This window comes from Haemorhous mexicanus, chromosome 6 (genome assembly GCF_027477595.1).
Source record: "Haemorhous mexicanus isolate bHaeMex1 chromosome 6, bHaeMex1.pri, whole genome shotgun sequence".
NCBI classification, from domain to species: domain Eukaryota; kingdom Metazoa; phylum Chordata; class Aves; order Passeriformes; family Fringillidae; genus Haemorhous; species Haemorhous mexicanus.
In genome coordinates, this window is record NC_082346.1 from 12,603,282 (window position 1) to 12,620,102 (window position 16,821).

Consider the following 16,821-nt stretch of genomic DNA (forward strand, 5'->3'; position numbering starts at 1 on the left):
GAATATTTAATGGCCATAGGCTGAAGGAGGGAAGGTTTGGGGTGGATAGCGAGAAAAAATTCTTCCCTGCGAGGGTGCTGAGGCCCTGGCACAGGGTGCCCAGAGAACCTGTGGCTGCCCCATCCCTGGCAGTGTCCAAGGCCAGGTTGGACAGGGCTTGGAGCAGCCTGGCACAGTGGAAAGTGTCCCTGCCCACAGCACAGAGTGGAACTGGATGAGGTTTGAGGTCCCTTCCAGCCCCAAACTATCCTGGAATTCTGTGATTCTCAGCAGCACCGCAGGGTGCTGCCAGCTCATGCTTCTGTGGGATTGATGCCTTTGGCACAAGCTTGTGGAGAACCACATTTTTTTCCTCTTTGGATGGTGGGAGCCTTTCCTTGCTGCTTACAGTGCTCTGCCAGGCCTGCCCTCCCCTTGCTCTGACAAGGCAGCAGGTGAATTGTGTTAGGTACTTTATTCTGCCCCATTCTGAAAGCAAACCCCTGCCAGGCTGGGGCTGCATCACCACATGGGCTCTCCACTGGCTTCCAGGGGTGCAGAAATGCTGTTTCATGCAGAGAAAAGGATAAAATAATGTCTTTAAAAGGTACAAAGGGACAGGGGGCTGCTCTTTCCTTTGTGATTTACTCATTTATCCTGCCTGAAAGTCATTCCCTGCGCCTCATGGTCTGGAGCTGATGCCACCAGGCACTGCAGCTGCAGATCTGCCTGTGCCCCTGAGGATGGGCCCCTTCTCTGTCCCTGATGTCTCCTCTGGGTTAAACTGTTAAAAACAGGCTGCCCAGGGCAAGGGTAGACTCCCCAGCCCTGGGGGGAATTTAAAGCCATGTGGCTGTGGCCCTTGGGGACACGAGTGGACTCAGCTGTGCTGGGCTTGGATTTGATGGTCCCAGAGGGTTTTTCCAGCCTCCACAATTCTCCCTCTGTGGGAGTTATTTCCACACACAGGAAAATTGGTGTTGCTGTAGGAGCAAAACCCACCCCTAGTGAGGCTGCTGCTTTTACCAGCAAGAGTTGGTTTGGTGCAGAGGAGCTCAGCAGCCTGTTTTTCCCAAAATAAACCCCAATATTGGGAGGTAAAGCCCTTGCTACTCACATCATGTGTGCCATCACCAAGTGCAACAACGCTGCTCAGACACATCACACTCCTCTTCACAGTTTCAGTGATTTTGTAAAGAAGTTTTAAAGGGTTTTTTTAATGGTGATTTAAGTGCAGGCCCACCCCAAGTCTATACTCTTGGTTACAACTTAATTATAAATAATTGTATGTATGTAACTATATTTATTATATATGGGAGGGGGAAAAAAGTTAACTCTACATAAAGGATTCATTTAAGGAAATTATTGCTCAACCTTTGCAATTATCAGTTGGATTTTCTTTTGCCCCACATGTTTCCACAGAGAAGGTCAGAGAATCTTGGAATGGTTATTATTTTTACACGTGAAATGATAAGAGCTGTTCCCTCAGGTCCCTTCTCCAAAGGAAATGCCTGGTGATGTGGATGTGGAATAATTTCAGCACAGTTCTTTTGGGTACATTTCTTCCTCAAATATGTTTAAGAACAGATAAGATAATATAAAGCATCCTCACAGTGCTTGCTACCCATAAGAAGAATTTTATTGACAGGGAAATAGGCTGGGGACAGAGAAATTACTGCTTTCTGTCTCTGCACAAACCATTTCTGGGAACAGCTCAGAGTTCTGCATCTTTGTCACAGCTTTGTTACATCAGGTGAGAGAGATCTGTGCAAGGACACAGACTTAACATAATAGAGGACAGTTAAAGGATAAATTAAAAAGGACATTTAATGATCAAACCAGCAAGACACGAGGCTTGCGAGTTGTGCATCACTGGCACTCAGATGATTCACCACATTCCTCAAGGTTTAAAAAAAAAGGGTTTGTTTTAATGGAGAATTCTGAGCGTGACTTTTCTGGGAGGTGAGTCTGGGGTGGGAGTTACACCAGGAAAGCTGATGGTGGGAACAACCTCTGAGTTGTGACATGGTGACTGAGAGCAGCGCCTCTATTTGGGTACAGAGACAGGAAACTGGGAGGCTCCAGCAAAAATTTACTCCTAAAAAAGTACTTTCAAACAGGTACATAAATGAACACGGCATGAATCCGGTGAGGATTAACTCCTAGAACCACAATTTCCCCTAAGAAGCTCTGACAGACTGTGCTGCTTCACTCTACCGACCCCCAGTGTTGGTGCCGAGGCAGAACACAGAGATCAGCGAAAAAGCAGCACAATATCACAGATTCTTGGATTAGTAAAAGGAAATAACCCTTTGAAGAGTAAAGCAGGGTTAAAAAAACAATTAAATACTAAACATATTTCAAGTCAGAGAATTTTATGCAATTCTGTGATGAAAACAAGTTGTTTGTAGCTTCTCTGGCTACCCCTCTTGTTTCCCAATACAGAATCTCATCTTTTTCTGGAGAGGCTGAAGAGGTACAAAAAGACCAACAAGAGGAAAAATACCCCCCTTACAGTCTGTAATAGAGATTTTGGGCAATAAAGTGGGATATTAGGGGGTACATTACAGAGAGGAATGTGAAATAGCTACAATGTCAATGACACCATCAATTTATTGACTGCAGTGAGAGCTTCCTTCAGGGTCTCAAATTCACAGAGGTGGGAAATATCCATCTTCTTCCTGGCACAGCCTGGGGCCAAATCAGACTGCAACAGTGAAGATCTGGGGAAAACACCAAAGTGGATTTGGCAGGAGAGGAAAAAATTGCCCAGCTGAGTAATGAAAAGGTAAAAGACAGGACCAAAGTGATTCAGTGGTTTCTCTGCTCTATTCTAGACCGTGATGTTTTCTGGTGCTTCTGCACAACTGCTTTTGTTGTTGTTGCTGTTGTTGTTTAATGTGGCTCCTGATGGATTCCAAACAATCCACATCCAGGCTGGAATGATGAGGTGGCTGCAGGCTGGAGAAGATCCATGTGAGGTTTTGGTTCAGCCGTGTCGCAGGCGTTCCCTCTCGTCCCTACCGGTGCCAGCCGCTGTCTGCGGAGCTCCAGAGCTGGGATTTGCTGTGTTGGGAGTTCTTTCTTTTAAAAATTACTTCTTCAATCACTGACAATATGCTCTGTGCCCCCCTTCCTGCTATTCCTGTGGCTGGGTACATCCTCCTGGGGGCTGGGACAAGAGGCAGCCCTGGGCACGGCCAGGAGCTCTCACTGCTCCGCAGCCGGAGGCTCCTCCTCAGCCTCTGGCTTCTCGGGCTGTGACTCCGGCGGGATGAGGCACTGCACCTCCTCGGAGCTGATGGCCACTTTGTCAGGCTGCAGCCAGCGCTTCAGGTGCTCCAGCGTGCTGGGGACAGCAAAGGGACACTGTGAGACCAGGGAGTGAACACCAGAGCCGCACGGGAACACACAGGAGAAGCGACAGGAAAAGCCTCCACAGGCAATTCCTGCCCCTCTGCAGGTATTCCCGTTCCCACAGGTGAGGTCTGGCGTGTGATGGATCCTGGTGCCAGAGGGACAAGCAGAATCTGTCATGGTCCAAAGCCATTCCCTGCAGGTGGGCCTTTGAAACTGTGGTCAGAACACGTTTTATGCTCTGATTTCTCTCAGTGTAAAGGACCTGCACAGGAGCCCTTTCAGCCTTTACACACCCAAAGTTCTCCTCTGTCTCTGTAGCCAAAGACTCCAACTCAGTCAGACAGAGGGCAGGGTTAGATGGGATATTGGGAAGAATTCCTTCCCTGTGAGGGTGCTGAGGGCCTGGCACAGGGTGCCCAGAGAAGCTGTGGCTGCCCCATCCCTTGAAATATTCAGAGCCAGGCTGGATGGGGTTTGGAGCATCCTGGGATAGTGGAAGGTGTCCCTCCCCAGGGCAGTTGGGTGGCACTGGATGGGCCTTAAAGTCCCGTCCAGCCCAAACCAATCTGTGATTCCAGGAGTTTCCAGCTTTCTGGGCTGGAAGTAAAAAACCTCTTGTTCAAACAAACCAAATCCCCAACTGCCTCTTAGTGATGAAGATCAGGAAATATTGGGGAGGGGCGGGGGGGGGAGGGAAGGGAAGGGAACAAAACCAAAGCTGGAAGAATATCTCAAAATGTGTGAGCATCAATAGCACTGGAAGGTTAAAAAACCAATATAATCCTAACAGTCTAACATCATAATTCAGTGCACTTAAAAGTTAAGGCTTGTTTAATTACATCGGTGTGTGAGACTCAAACCTTCAGCACTATTCAGGAGTGACCTCCAACTTCATAGTCAAGTTCTAGGGACTGAAATTCTTTCATGGATAACATTCCCACCCTTTAAAAACAGTAGAAATAGCCCACAAAAGCTTGGTTTTAAATATAAATCACATTGAGGTTAACTGGGTGAAAAAAGAAACCATCTGAAACCTCCTTTTAAACAGGGATTACTTTTCATAGTTCTGGCTTAAATAGATTTTCTTGAAGGGAGAGAAATAATACTCTTGTCATCCAGAAGCAATCATGGACAATGTCAGCTGAGAAATGGGGAATTTGGAGTGTTCCATGTGATTGGGAATGGGAGACTGCTTAGGGAAAGGGCTCCCATCTTACTTCTGACATCATCTGTGAGAGGGCAGTGGGGGAGAGAGCAGAAGCACTGTAAGAGAGGCAGGGAAGGGAAATCTCATCCCAGAACTGGCACCAACCCCAAATCCCCATCTGAGACACACTGGACATTCCCTCCTCTGCTCCATTCCTTCCCTACCCCACGTGTGAGGAGGGAAATCACTAAGTAGGTCCCAGCTGCTTCCGTGCAGTCCGAGGGGTGCAAAGTTCAGAAAGGAGCCCTGGAAGCTCAAACCCTACTTGCTCTGTGTTCCCTCTGGCACAACCCCAATGGGCATTCCCAGAATGCTGCAGGAATCCTGTGGCAGCCTCTCCGAGCTGCAGGGAGATGGTGTTTCTGTGTCACGTCCTGACAAAACCTTCTTCTAGTTTTTAAGGGGTAAGTGGTGGCCCCTTCCCACCGAGTTGCTCGTTACCTCTCGTCAGCATCGTGGCCCTCAACGTAACATTCTGCCTCAAACTTCTCCTGCAGGAACCTGTCCCAGCATTCCTTCTTGGCCTGGGACAGCGTGCGCAGCATGTCCTTGGAGGTCACCTCCTGGGACAGGCCTTTGATCCTCATCAGTCTTCTCTCTGTCAGGAGAACAGGGGATTTTGTTATTCTGGAAGGACAGAAGAGAAGGATCTGGACTTCTATATCAAAAAGTAAGTTAAATTAACTTTTCAAGACTAATTTCTATTTTAAAAGTAATTTCCCCCCTGTATTTCAAGCCTGCCTGCCTTTTTTTCCTATATATACACAAGATGATGTTTTTCAGGTGATGCTTCTGAAGGAAATAAGGTTTGTGCAATCAGCCAGCTCTGCCTGTTTGGGGTTTTAATAACTTTCACACTTACTGCTCAGCTTCCATGAAATCACACAGGACAGCACAGATCTCACAAGCACTGAGTTCCCACAATTTCCATGCAAATTGGAAAATAAATCACTCTGATTGCACTACTTTGGTGTATAGTGAAACAGCAACAAAGGCACAATGAAAATTCTGGCAGAAATAAAAGCTTAAAAAGCCACTTCTGCCACCTGTTCTGTTGCTGTGTGCAGCCTCCTACTTATTGTGGAGGGTAAAAACCAACTTTTTTCAGCTTTTGCTTTATAAAAAGTTCCTTTCTGTGCCAGAGATGAAGAAGCTCTGACTGAGCTTCACCTTTCCACTGCTGCACTTTAAGAAAATGAGTCAGATTCTGTGTATTTTAAGCTGGGAGACTTTTTGACCACAGCACCGGCACCACAAAAACAGAGCTGTCACCAGGCAGACACTCACCCAGGGATGCTAAATACACCTCTGAGTCGTTCAGGGGCGCCCAGGGCTTCAGGGCAGGTTGGGCAGAGCCGCCCGATCCGCTGCCCTCGGCGTACGAATCCACGAAGGAGTCTGTGAAAGCATCGCCGGCGTCCTTGTGCTCGGGATGCGGCAGGCAGGAGCAGATCTCGGCCCAGAGGTCCTCGCTGGACCTGGTCACCACGGAGTCCACGCTCTCGATCATCCTCATCGTGGGATCCTGGCACGGGGGGAGCAAACGGTGAGCACCCAGCCGAGCCGCCCGCCCAGGCCTCCGCCACCCCCCTCCCTCTGCCCAAGTCACGCCAGCGAACATCCCAGGGAATTCCCATCCCACCAGGACTCCCGGCCGCCCTGCAGGGAGCGATGTCCCCGGGCTGCCCGTGAGGCGGAGGGGCCGCCCCGCTCCCGCACCCACCGCCCGCGCTCCGGGCACCGCGACAGCTCCGCCCGCACCTCTCCGGCCCCGAGCCCGGCCAATCACCGCCGCCACCGGGCCCGGGCCCGACCAATCACCGCGCGCCGCCGGCGGAGCGGGGCCGCCCATTGGTCCGCAGGGTGGGGGACGCTGACGCTGCCGCGCCGCCATGTTGGCAGAGGGCGGAAGTGGTGCCGGGCGGCGCAGGCGGGCGCGGTGTGACATCCTTGAGACGCTGCCGCCCCTGCCGCCCTTCGGCGGGGCCGGGATGCGCTCCAGCGCCACACGGGGAGCTCCGGCGGGGCTCTGAATCCCCTCTCTAAGCAGGCCGCTGCCGTGTCCGTGGGATGAGCCAGCTGCCGTGCGGCGCCGTGCTGGCACTCATGGGGCTGCTCTTCGCCAGGACCATGGCCTGGACATCCAGCGGGAAAACGCACGCGGAGCTGGTCAACAACCTCTACAGTGAGTGCCGGCAGCATCCCTTGGAATGTCAGTGCACGGATATTTAATGTCAGTGTACGGATATTTGTTGTCACGCCGTGTGACGCTGCTCACTCGGAAGGGTTGGGGTTAATGTTCCTGAATTTCGGCATTTGCCCCAGCCTGAACTCGTTCTATTTATAGCTGGAAACAAGGTGTTGTGCCAGGAGGGGCAGGAGCGCCTCTCCACACCTTCCTTCCCTGCCTCTGGAAGTGTGTGGCGCCCTTTAGAGTGCTGCAGCTCGGTGTTCGAGCCCGGCGGTGCAGCCGAGTGTCCCGCACATCCAAGCTGTGCCTCCAGCTCTGCCCGAGGGCTGGAATGGTGCCCGGTGCTCCCGCTCCGCTCAGGACTGCGGGCTGCGACACACATAAAAATAGCTGTAAACTTCCCCAGAATTCCTGCAGAAAGGTGTGAAGAGATGTGGCCCTGAACTCTGCGGCCGTGGCCCTTGAGTTCATTGCTGAAACCTGAAGCGGAGTCTCCGTTTCCCGCCGTGAAACGAGACTCCGGTTCATTCCCGTTACCCCCGGCAGTGCCAGAGGCGTTGTGGCTCCAGGTGGCCACCCTCTGGAGATGGGCTGGTGGCTGGGCCCCAGCGGGAATGGGAAAGGATGTCCATATATCAGTGTTTGGTTTGCTGTCTCAGATATCTCATTAATACCCCCAGATCTACAAACTCCCTGAAGTGTGCTTCCCCTTTCAAATCTCTTCTTGCCAGAATGCCCAGGATTTCAGTCCTGCCTGTCTCTTTTTTCCTTCTTTCTCAGAAAAAGGGATTATTAAGTCTCAGAGAGTCTTCGATGTGCTGTTGGCTACGGACAGAGGTCACTACATCAAGTATTTCCCATACATGGATTCTCCTCAATCCATTGGTGAGTCACTTCTGGCAAAACATCTGCTGTCAGCAGGGCACAAGGTGCCTTAGCAGGTGCTCCATGGTTATGCTGTGGAATCCTTATCCCTGGAAGTGTTCAAGGGCAGGTTGGATGGGCCTTGGAGTAACCTGGTCTAAGGGAAGGTTACTCCATGGCAGGGACTGGGACTGGATGAGCTTTAAGGTCCCTTCCAATCCAAATCATCCTGTGATTCTGTGAAAGGAGACAAGTGTTTTCCTATTTTGGGGGGAAAGTGGGGGAGAATTAGGAACTGTTCCCATTGGGAACATTATTTCTTGTCAAATGACTTGTGTCACCCGTTTCCTTTTAGGCTACAAGGCGACGATCAGCGCCCCGCACATGGTAAGGTGAAAACTCCTCACTCTGAACAGCAGGGAATTGTTTATTTCTCTTTTTATATTTAATTTTACTTCAAGTAAAAAACTGAAACATCCCATGGACATGATTATCCTGCTTCTTTCTTTAGGGATTTTTCTTCTGTAGAGGAGTTTCCCCTATACTCTTTCAGTTGCTTTAAAAGTGTGCTTAGATGGGAATTCCATGTTGCCCCTTTTTTTGCATGAGACCTTTTCTCGTGCTGTTTCACATCTAATTCATTTGACACTGCCTAAATGATGTCCTGCAAAAAAATCTTCCAGGTCTGACACTTGAGTTTTGCTCTGGAAGTGTCAGGCACGAGGCCAGGTGTGCTGTGATTAAATCAGAAAACAAGAAAAAGTGTTGGAAGAGGAGACTAACCCTGGGATGTTTCCCTCTTCCTTGTCCTGGATGTCCCTGCAGCACGCCCACGCTCTGGAGCTGCTCAAGGATCAGCTGGTGGAAGGTGCCAAGGCGCTGGATGTGGGGTCTGGGAGCGGATACCTCACCGCGTGCTTCGCCAGGATGGTGAGCTCATGGCACTCTATTCCCAGCCTGGAAAGCACATCCCTTAATTAGCTGGTATAACTGGGACTACTCAACCCTAAAACCAAGGAAAGGGCACAGGGCTTGTACCTCCTCTTCAGAACCTCTGCTCTTCAGTTTTTTCCTGGAGATTCCCCAGTTCCCACTGAAACCTGCCCTGTCTCTTCCATATGGGAGGCATCAGGTGTTTGACTGATGTTCTTTGCAGACTGGCCCGACGGGAAAAGCTGTGGGTGTGGAGCACATCAAGGAGCTGGTGCACGAATCCATCCGGAACGTCCAAGAGGATGATCCCACGCTGCTCAGCTCCGGCCGCGTGAAGCTTGTGGGTGAGCTCCCTGCAGTCCCGGGGTTTTCCCCTTGGCTCTGCTCCTCGCAGCCCTTCCAGTTTGTGTTGATGCTTTGAGTAGTTGTGACACAATCCAAGTGTTCCCTGGGTGTTTGCCCTCTGCAGTTGGAGATGGCAGGCAGGGATACCCCGAGGAGGCTCCTTACGACGCCATCCACGTGGGAGCGGCCGCAGCCTCCGTCCCCAAGGAGGTAAGAGAGGCCGTGCTGGGTGTCCCTAGAGAAAAGGAGGGAACCACTGCAAGCTTATCTTCTGTCACAACCTTCACAACGCTGCTTATTGCCGTTGTCTGTGGGGTTTTTTTGCCTCTGCTGACTGGGGTGTCTCGGTGCTGCAGCTGCTGAAGGAGCTGAAGCCGGGCGGGCGGCTGATCGTGCCCGTGGGGCCCGAGGGGGCCAACCAGGTGCTGATGCAGTACGACAAGACCAGCGACGGGCACATCGTGGAGACCCAGCTCATGGGAGTCATCTACGTCCCTCTCACGGACAAGGAGAAGCAGTGGCCTCGGTAAAACCTGCTCTTCCCTGAGGAACACTCCTTCCTCTTCCTCTGAGCTTGCTCTCCTTGGCTTTGCTGACCGAGTCCTGGATCCCTGGCAGATGCTGTTTGTGGGAAAAAAAAAAAAGGACAGAACAGCTTGGCAAAGCAGGGGGTATTTTCTGTTTGATGGCGCTTGCAGAGTCTTATTTCCTTTTTCTGGAGCCTGTGTGTGTTTAAATTCCATGCGATGCTGGCACAGAACGGAGGGAGTAGTAACTGTTGGTTTTCCTTTGCCTCAGGGATGACCTCTGACAGATGGATGGATATCACTAAAGGCACCTCAGAAAGCTCATGAGAGGGACTTAGGCCTGTAGATGGTCAGTATGGTTTTGCTTTTTAATGGAAATTTCATCAATGGATAAAGGGAAGTTCTGCTTCAGAGGAGCTCGTTCTGGAGGGATGAGAACAGGGACAGGACCAGGGGAGGCTCTTGGAGGCCGTGACAGCTTCCAGGGAGCGGATCCAGACAACTCCAGCTTTCCTCTCTGATAAACTCTAGATAACATCAGTTCACAGAGAATTCTGACAGCAGACAGGAATACCTAAAGCTTCACTAAAACCACTTTAATATCGACTACTCTGCCTAATGCTTGGCGAAAATAAGTCACAATTAGTGTCTTGGAGCAGCAATGTACCCTGACTTGTCAGTTTTTAAAATATGGGCGCGTGTTCTCTTCCTGCTGCACCAACTAATTTAATGGTGGGCAGCAACACTGGATTTTGAGGGTATGAAAAATGATCGTTTTTTTTCTGTTTGGAGTTTTGAAAAATATTCATTTCTGGACTTCACCCTCTCTGGGGTTACGAAAAATGTGCATTGCTTGGCTCTTCTGATTGGGGTTATAAAAAATGCTCATGTTTCGCCTTTTTCCTGACGCGTCCCTCCCGCAGGCGGTGACTGAGGAGGTTCACAAGGGGCAGGCGGGCTGCGGTGAGGCTCGAGGGTCATTGGTGGAGCAGTTCTGAGGGGGGAAACTGCTGGGAGGTAAATAAATAAATCAATAAATGAATAAAGGCGCTCCCGCTCGTCCATCGCCTCCGCCTCCCGGCGCGGGGGGGGGAAGGCGGGAACGGGAGGGGGGCGCCGGGGGCGTGGCCTGACGTGGCCGGCCCGCGCTGATTGGCCCGCGCCTCCCGGCGCAGGGCGATGCGTCACGGCGTGCGGCGCGCGGTGTGGCCGGCGTGGGTGCGCGCGGCGGGGATCGGGGTCCGGCCGCCGCCGCCGGCCCGCGGGGACATGGCCGAGCCGGGACCCGGCCCCAGGCCCAGCCCTAGCCGAGCCCGGGAGGAGGAGCCGGGCCCCGCCGGCAAGGAGGAAGCGGCGCCGGCCCCCAAGAAGCGACGGCTGGCGGGCGGCGAGCGGTACGTGCCGCCGCCGCGGAAGCTGAACCCCGGCGTGAGCTTCGGCGCCGAGCACTTCGCCGAGACCTCGTACTACTTCGAGGGCGGCCTGCGCAAGGTGCGCCCCTACTACTTCGACTTCCGCACCTACTGCAAGGGGCGCTGGGTGGGCCGCAGCCTCCTGCACGTCTTCGGCACCGAGTTCCGAGCGCAGCCCCTCGCCTATTACCGCGCCGCCGCCCGCGCCGGCCGCCTGCGCCTCAACGAGGAGCCCGTGCGCGACCTGGACATCGTGCTCAAGGTGGGCGGGCCGCGGGGCGGGCGCTCCCGGCGGGATCCTGGGCTGGGGGCAGAGCCCGGCCCGCCGCAAGCCGTGAGCATCATCCCGTGAGCGGTGTGGTCGGGTAACACAGAGCCGGGAGTTGGACTCGATAATCCTGATGGGTTCCTTTCAATTCCAAATAGTTTACGGTTCTGTGGACCCAGTGGAGGGGTTAAAGGGGAAATCAGGGCTTCCGGGAAATCCCTGCCCCACTGGATTCGGGAATGTGTGAATCCTACAGCCCCACACGTGCCCCACGGCTTCTTCGGCCCTTAGGAACGGGAATACCCTATGGGCAGGTGATGGGATTTGCGTGGTGACACAGACACGAGTTATCCTAAATCCGGGATCCCAGGAGAAAGGGGCTTTAATTCTTCTCCCACAATGTCAGGTCCCTGTTGTTTGTGGCCGGGTGGGTGGTTGCACGAGGTGGATTCAGGCTGATTGTCCATACCCCATACTTCCAGAACAACGACTTCCTCAGGAACACGGTGCATCGGCACGAGCCGCCCGTCACCGCCCAGCCCATCCGCATCCTGGCGGAGGACGAGGAGGTGGTGGTGGTGGACAAGCCCTCGTCCCTGCCCGTGCACCCCTGCGGCAGGTTCCGGCACAACACAGTCATCTTCATCCTGGGCAAGGAGCACGGCCTGCGGGAGCTGCACACCCTGCACCGCCTGGACCGCATGACCTCGGGCGTGCTCATGTTCGCCAAGACCGCGGCCGTGTCCAAGCGCATCGACGAGCAGGTCCGGCAGAGGCAGGTGAGGGCTGGGAGCTGCTGCTGTGCTCCACAGTCAGCCAGGTTTGGTCTCTAGATGAGCTCAGGTTCCCTAGACAACTCATGGTTGTGTTGCTGTTCTTATCTGTTGGTGCTTCTCGTCCCTAATAGGGTAAAGAGAGAGTAAAAATTGAGTTTGGTAATACTGGATTGGAAGGGAGCTCCTCAAAAATGTAACTGAATTTGGTAATCCTAGCGTGATAGTATTAGAATGAAAACCTTAAAAATTTGACTGCTTTTGCTGGTATTGGATTGGAAGGGATCTCCTAAAAATTTAGTTCAATGTGGTAATTTCAGTTAATTTGGTAATATTGAATTAAATGGGATCTCCTACACATTTATTTTGATTTGGTAATATTTAATTGTAAAGGGTCTCCTTAAACTTTAATTGATTTTGGTAATTTTAGGTTGGAAGTTGTCTCCTGAAAATTTAAATTATTTCAGTAATATTGGGTTGAAGTGGATCATCTTTCTTAAGGGATTATCCCACAGGACTATGCAAACTTACTGGGATCATGCAGACCAGTTAGAGGTGAGATTTATATGTGAGTGGACATATGTCAACTATTCACCACTTTTGTAATATTAAAATTCCCATTTTTCCAGTCTCTTGATTCAAACAGAACTTTTCCCAGGATTGGCTTCAGGGCTGTAAGCCAAAGGCTGTAGAGAGATGGCTCCTGAATTTAAAACAAGGCAAATAGGCCAGGCCTTTCTGCTCTTGATTTCCCCACTAGGTGAGGGAAATGTGAGGGGAAATTCGGCTTCAAGTAGCTGATTGCATTTCTTTCCCTTTCCTGTAGTAATAAAATGCCACTTCGGGATGTATTTTATTGAGGGGAGAGGGAGGAGCAGCACGGCTGGAGCTTGGGTGTGTTTCCCCCTGTGTTTCCTGAGCCTTCCTCTCATGTCTCGTGGCAGCTGGAGAAGGAGTACGTGTGCCGGGTGGTGGGGGAGTTCCCGGAGCACGAGGTGGTCTGCGAGGAGCCCATCCTGGTGGTTTCCTACAAGGTGGGCGTGTGCCGCGTGGATGCCAAGGGGAAGCCCTGCCAAACGCTCTTCCAGCGGCTCAGCTACAACGGCAGCAGCAGCGTGGTGAGGTGCCTGCCGCGCACGGGCCGCACGCACCAGATCCGCGTGCACCTGCAGTTCCTGGGACACCCCATCGTCAACGACCCCATCTACAACATGGAGGCCTGGGGCCCGCACAGGGGCAAGGGCGGCAAGATCGGCAAGACGGATGAGGAGCTGCTGAGGGCGCTGGTAGAGGAGCATCGTTCCAAACAGAGCCTGGAGGTCTTGGGTATTGGGGAGGAGGACTTGAACTGCGCTGGTGAAAGTAAGGACTGTGGGAATTCAGGTGACTGCACAAAGTCTGGGGAGGCTGATCCTGTAAATGGGAGTTCCTGCCCTGCTGAGGAGGAGAAGGATCCGGAGAGGAATGACATAGCAGCTTCTCCACTGAACTCTGATACCAACCTGGAACCGCTTGATAAAGACAAAGAGCTCAGTTTGTGTGGGAATCAGGATGGGCAAGTGGGGGAGAAGGGTTGGGAAGAGAAGGACCCTTTGTGTGTGGAGTGCAGGATGAGCAGGCGGGACCCCTCTCCCAAGGAGCTGGTGATGTTCCTGCATGCCCTGCGCTACAAGGGCGCCGACTTTGAGTACTGCTCCAGCATGCCCGAGTGGGCCATGGAGGACTGGCAGGAGTGACCAGGACACCTGGCACCTGCAGACCCTGCTGGCCGGACAGCGGCGGGCAGAGACCAAAGATGGACTTTGCATTGTGGTGGAGGTGAACAAAGTGTGCCTTGAGCTGGGCTGGGAGGGATCGGTGGGGCTGGAGAACTATCCCGCTTCCCACAGGTGCTGTGAAAGATGAGCAGGGAAGCGAGGCTAAAACAGGAGTTTTATGTTGCCCTTCAGTGAACTGGCACTTGAGGGCAGCAAGGACTGAACTCTGCTTGGCACAGGCAGCTTTGCCTTCACCTCAGTGGATTCTGGATCAATTATCCACATGGATAATGAAGTGTATGCACTAAAAGTCAAAAACTTTTTTTTTTCCAGCCTGCTGTGTTCCTGTGTCTTACAGTAAGAGCTGCTGGTTGTCATGTCATAAAAAACCCTGTTTTTATTGTATTTTGTTGTCAGATTGATTTCAAAACTACAAGATTACTCCTGAGAACACTGTGAGGTAAAACCAGGACACTGTGGTCTGTTTTGTGCCTGCTGTTTGTCAGCAAGATCCACTTGCCTTTGAAATTACCAACATTCATTCAAATAATTACTTAAGTAATTAAGTATTAATTAATTAATTATTACCTGGGTGCAGGTATTGGGCCTGGTTTTGAAGGTACTGCTCCCCAGATTTTGTCTTGGAGAGTTTTTTTAATATCACTTCAGTGTGGCAGTCATCTTTCAAGAAAAACAAAAGCAGTTCTATGAAGCAGAAGTCTTCTTTTACAGTAATTTTATATGAATGATTAATATCACCATAGTTCTTACTTTCATTAGTGTTTACACAGTTGATTCTTGGCTTCTGGGAGGGTTTTTATATTCATTTTGTTGATCTCAGGTTGGCCAGCCCACAGGAATTAGTACCTTCCTGCTAAAATCACTCGATGAGGTCACCAGGGTCAGGGCATAACTACCAAATCACAATAAACCATTGCTTGCTTCCAGTAGCCCACAGGAGCCAAGTGGTGTCTTTCTCTGCTGGATCATCCAACTGTTATTGAATATTTCCATTAAAATTCACTCAGGTTTGGGCTTTGCTCTTCCACATCCTGCCAATGGTTTCATGATTCTTATTTAATTCCAGGTATTTAGAGAGGTGATGCTTAGAATCGGGGTTGGCCAAATTTTCGATGCATTGGAATACACCTTTTATGGAAATAAATGGACCTTGGGTACCTTCAGTGTATAAAAAAGGGTGGCTGGAACTCTCACTGGGTTTGGATGCAGGGGAATGGGGGTAGATTTAGGGATGACAGTTAAATTAGATTTTCATGTGTCCAACGTTATGCTGAGAGGTTTTTTGGTAAGAAATTTCTGTTACAAAATAAAGGCTCTGTCAGGGATTTTCCTGACTGACACTGGGGCCAAAAGGCCTGATGAGGAACTGGAGCTCAGCACTGCTTTTTCCCCTTTTCCTGGAATAATTGCTGCTACTGGCAACTTTTAATTTCCTGGTCAAGAAACCCCTGGGCTTCTGTTTCCAAGATTCTTTGAACTATGAAGATACAGGATTTATTTCACAAGGATACTACCTCTAATTTAATATTTTATTTTATTATTTCATTTATTATTTTATTTTATTTATTATTTTATTTTATTAATTTTTTATAATTTATTTTAGTCAAAACCATGTTTGATATTTTTTTAGCTGGGAAAATGTTGCTCTTGGAGATGCCCTGTGATAAATTCCCATCTGAGATTTGGTCTGAGGTAAATACTGGGTCCTGGTTGTTGGCATAAAGTTCTCCATACCAAGTGTAGGTCCTGGAAGAATTCCTTTCCTTAGTACACCTTTACTTGGACATGCCTTGACAGTGCTGGGTTAGCTTTGGATTTGATCCTAGACAATCCTGTAATTCTGTCTTTATCAGGAGCATGTCTATCTCACTGTGCTAAAGCACTTTTCCATACGAATAAACCCTCCTGGCAAGCTTCCCTGTACCTTGGCCTCTCCCTGTGCAGGACTGGCTGGAATCAGCCCCTGAGCACTCACCTTCCACACAGTAAGGGAGTGAGCTGCTTGTCCAGTTGTGCTTTACCTTGTGTTTGGGAACCTTTTGTGAGGCTGTACCGTCATGATCTGGCCACTCTGCCCAGGACTGGGTATGATCTAATTTCCAGAAGGATTTAAGTGTAGCTAAAACTGTGGCAGCATGTGCAGGGAGGGCTCAGAGGTGTCACAGCAGAGGTGGGAGATGTCCCTTCTCCTGGAAGCTCTGAGTTTCACTGACTTCTAATTCCAGGCCTCTAATTCCAGATTTTTTTTTTTTTTTTTTTTTTAAGTGAGCCATGGATGGCTTAGGCAGAGAGGAAAAGTTTTCCTGTATCTTGTCAATACACTCATTTATGCTTTTTAAATTGCCATAACTTGGAAGACAAAGCAGTAATTATCTGAAGAGAACTTGATGTCATTTTTGGTGAGGGGCTGGGACCTTAAAGCCCATCCAGTCCCACTCCCCTGCCATGGGCAGGGACACCTTCCACTATCCCAGACTGCTCCAAGCCCTATCCAAGCTGGCCTTGGACACTTCCAGAGATCCAGGGTCAGCCTCAGCTTCTCTGGGCAACCTGTGCCAGAAGCTCCTCACCCTCCCAGGGGAGGATTTCTTCCCAATATCCCAAGGCCTCCTTGTCCAAAGTCCATCTCTTGGAACCCCTTTAGGCACTGGAAGGGGCTCTAAGGGTTCCCTGGAGCCTTCTCCTTTCCAGGCTGAACAATCCCAGCTCTCTCAGCCTTTCCTCATTAGACAGATCTTCCATCCCTCTAATTCTTACTCAGAGCTTTCACGAAGGACCCAGCCAGCCCTAGTAGGACGTTTTGTTGGGATCCCCGAGGAGGCTGAGATTTAAAGGGATTTGTTCCCAGTGTCGCAGCTGGAAGCTCCGCAGCAGAGCTGCGCTCTGAGGAAGGAGGTAAGTCAGGATACCCCATGGAGAGGCACCACAGGAAGCTAGATACTGGGTGAGACCCTTCAGTCCCTCGGGACACACTGTCTTGACTGTAACCCCTAAATTCCTTGGGATGCTATCCTGGGTGACCCCTAGATCCCTCATGACATTCCCGGGCTGTGACCCCTAGACTCTTTGGGACACTCTATCCTGCCTTTTGATCCTGAATCCCTCAAGATGCTCTGTCCTGTCCGTCCCGGGCACCGCCTCCGCTTTTCCTTTTCTTCATAGAGCCGAAGGGAGAGAAGGGAGG

At 51.0% G+C, this 16,821-nt stretch overlaps 3 protein-coding genes across 6 annotated transcripts; 2 read left to right on the forward strand and 1 right to left on the reverse strand.

Annotated features, from left to right (window-relative positions):
- Nucleotides 1-1,596: 1,596 nt before the first annotated feature.
- On the reverse strand, nt 1,597-6,330 carry CCDC32 (coiled-coil domain containing 32). Of its 4 annotated transcripts, none has more exons than XM_059848753.1 (4): nt 6,270-6,330; nt 5,834-6,071; nt 4,988-5,144; nt 1,597-3,328 (listed from the first exon to the last, which is right to left on the reverse strand). In XM_059848753.1, the coding sequence occupies exons 2-4, from the start codon at nt 6,060-6,062 to the stop codon at nt 3,190-3,192; spliced, it is 525 nt and encodes a 174-aa protein (XP_059704736.1). In that variant the 5' UTR covers nt 6,063-6,071; nt 6,270-6,330; the 3' UTR covers nt 1,597-3,189. The 4 variants fall into 4 exon arrangements, with proteins under 4 accessions (XP_059704736.1, XP_059704739.1, XP_059704737.1 ...); XM_059848756.1 differs by having other exon boundaries at nt 6,266-6,287; XM_059848754.1 differs by having other exon boundaries at nt 6,189-6,287.
- Nucleotides 6,331-6,446: 116 nt separating this feature from the next.
- On the forward strand, nt 6,447-10,452 carry LOC132328703 (protein-L-isoaspartate(D-aspartate) O-methyltransferase-like). The gene is made up of 8 exons (XM_059848758.1): nt 6,447-6,731; nt 7,518-7,622; nt 7,957-7,988; nt 8,427-8,531; nt 8,758-8,878; nt 9,004-9,089; nt 9,236-9,405; nt 9,678-10,452. The coding sequence occupies exons 1-8, from the start codon at nt 6,617-6,619 to the stop codon at nt 9,688-9,690; spliced, it is 747 nt and encodes a 248-aa protein (XP_059704741.1). The 5' UTR covers nt 6,447-6,616; the 3' UTR covers nt 9,691-10,452.
- Nucleotides 10,453-10,608: 156 nt separating this feature from the next.
- Nucleotides 10,609-14,664, forward strand: RPUSD2 (RNA pseudouridine synthase domain containing 2). The gene is made up of 3 exons (XM_059848759.1): nt 10,609-11,080; nt 11,569-11,865; nt 12,804-14,664. Exons 1-3 carry the CDS (start codon nt 10,676-10,678, stop codon nt 13,593-13,595), a joined length of 1,494 nt encoding a protein of 497 aa, XP_059704742.1. The 5' UTR covers nt 10,609-10,675; the 3' UTR covers nt 13,596-14,664.
- The last annotated feature ends 2,157 nt before the right edge of the window (nt 14,665-16,821 follow it).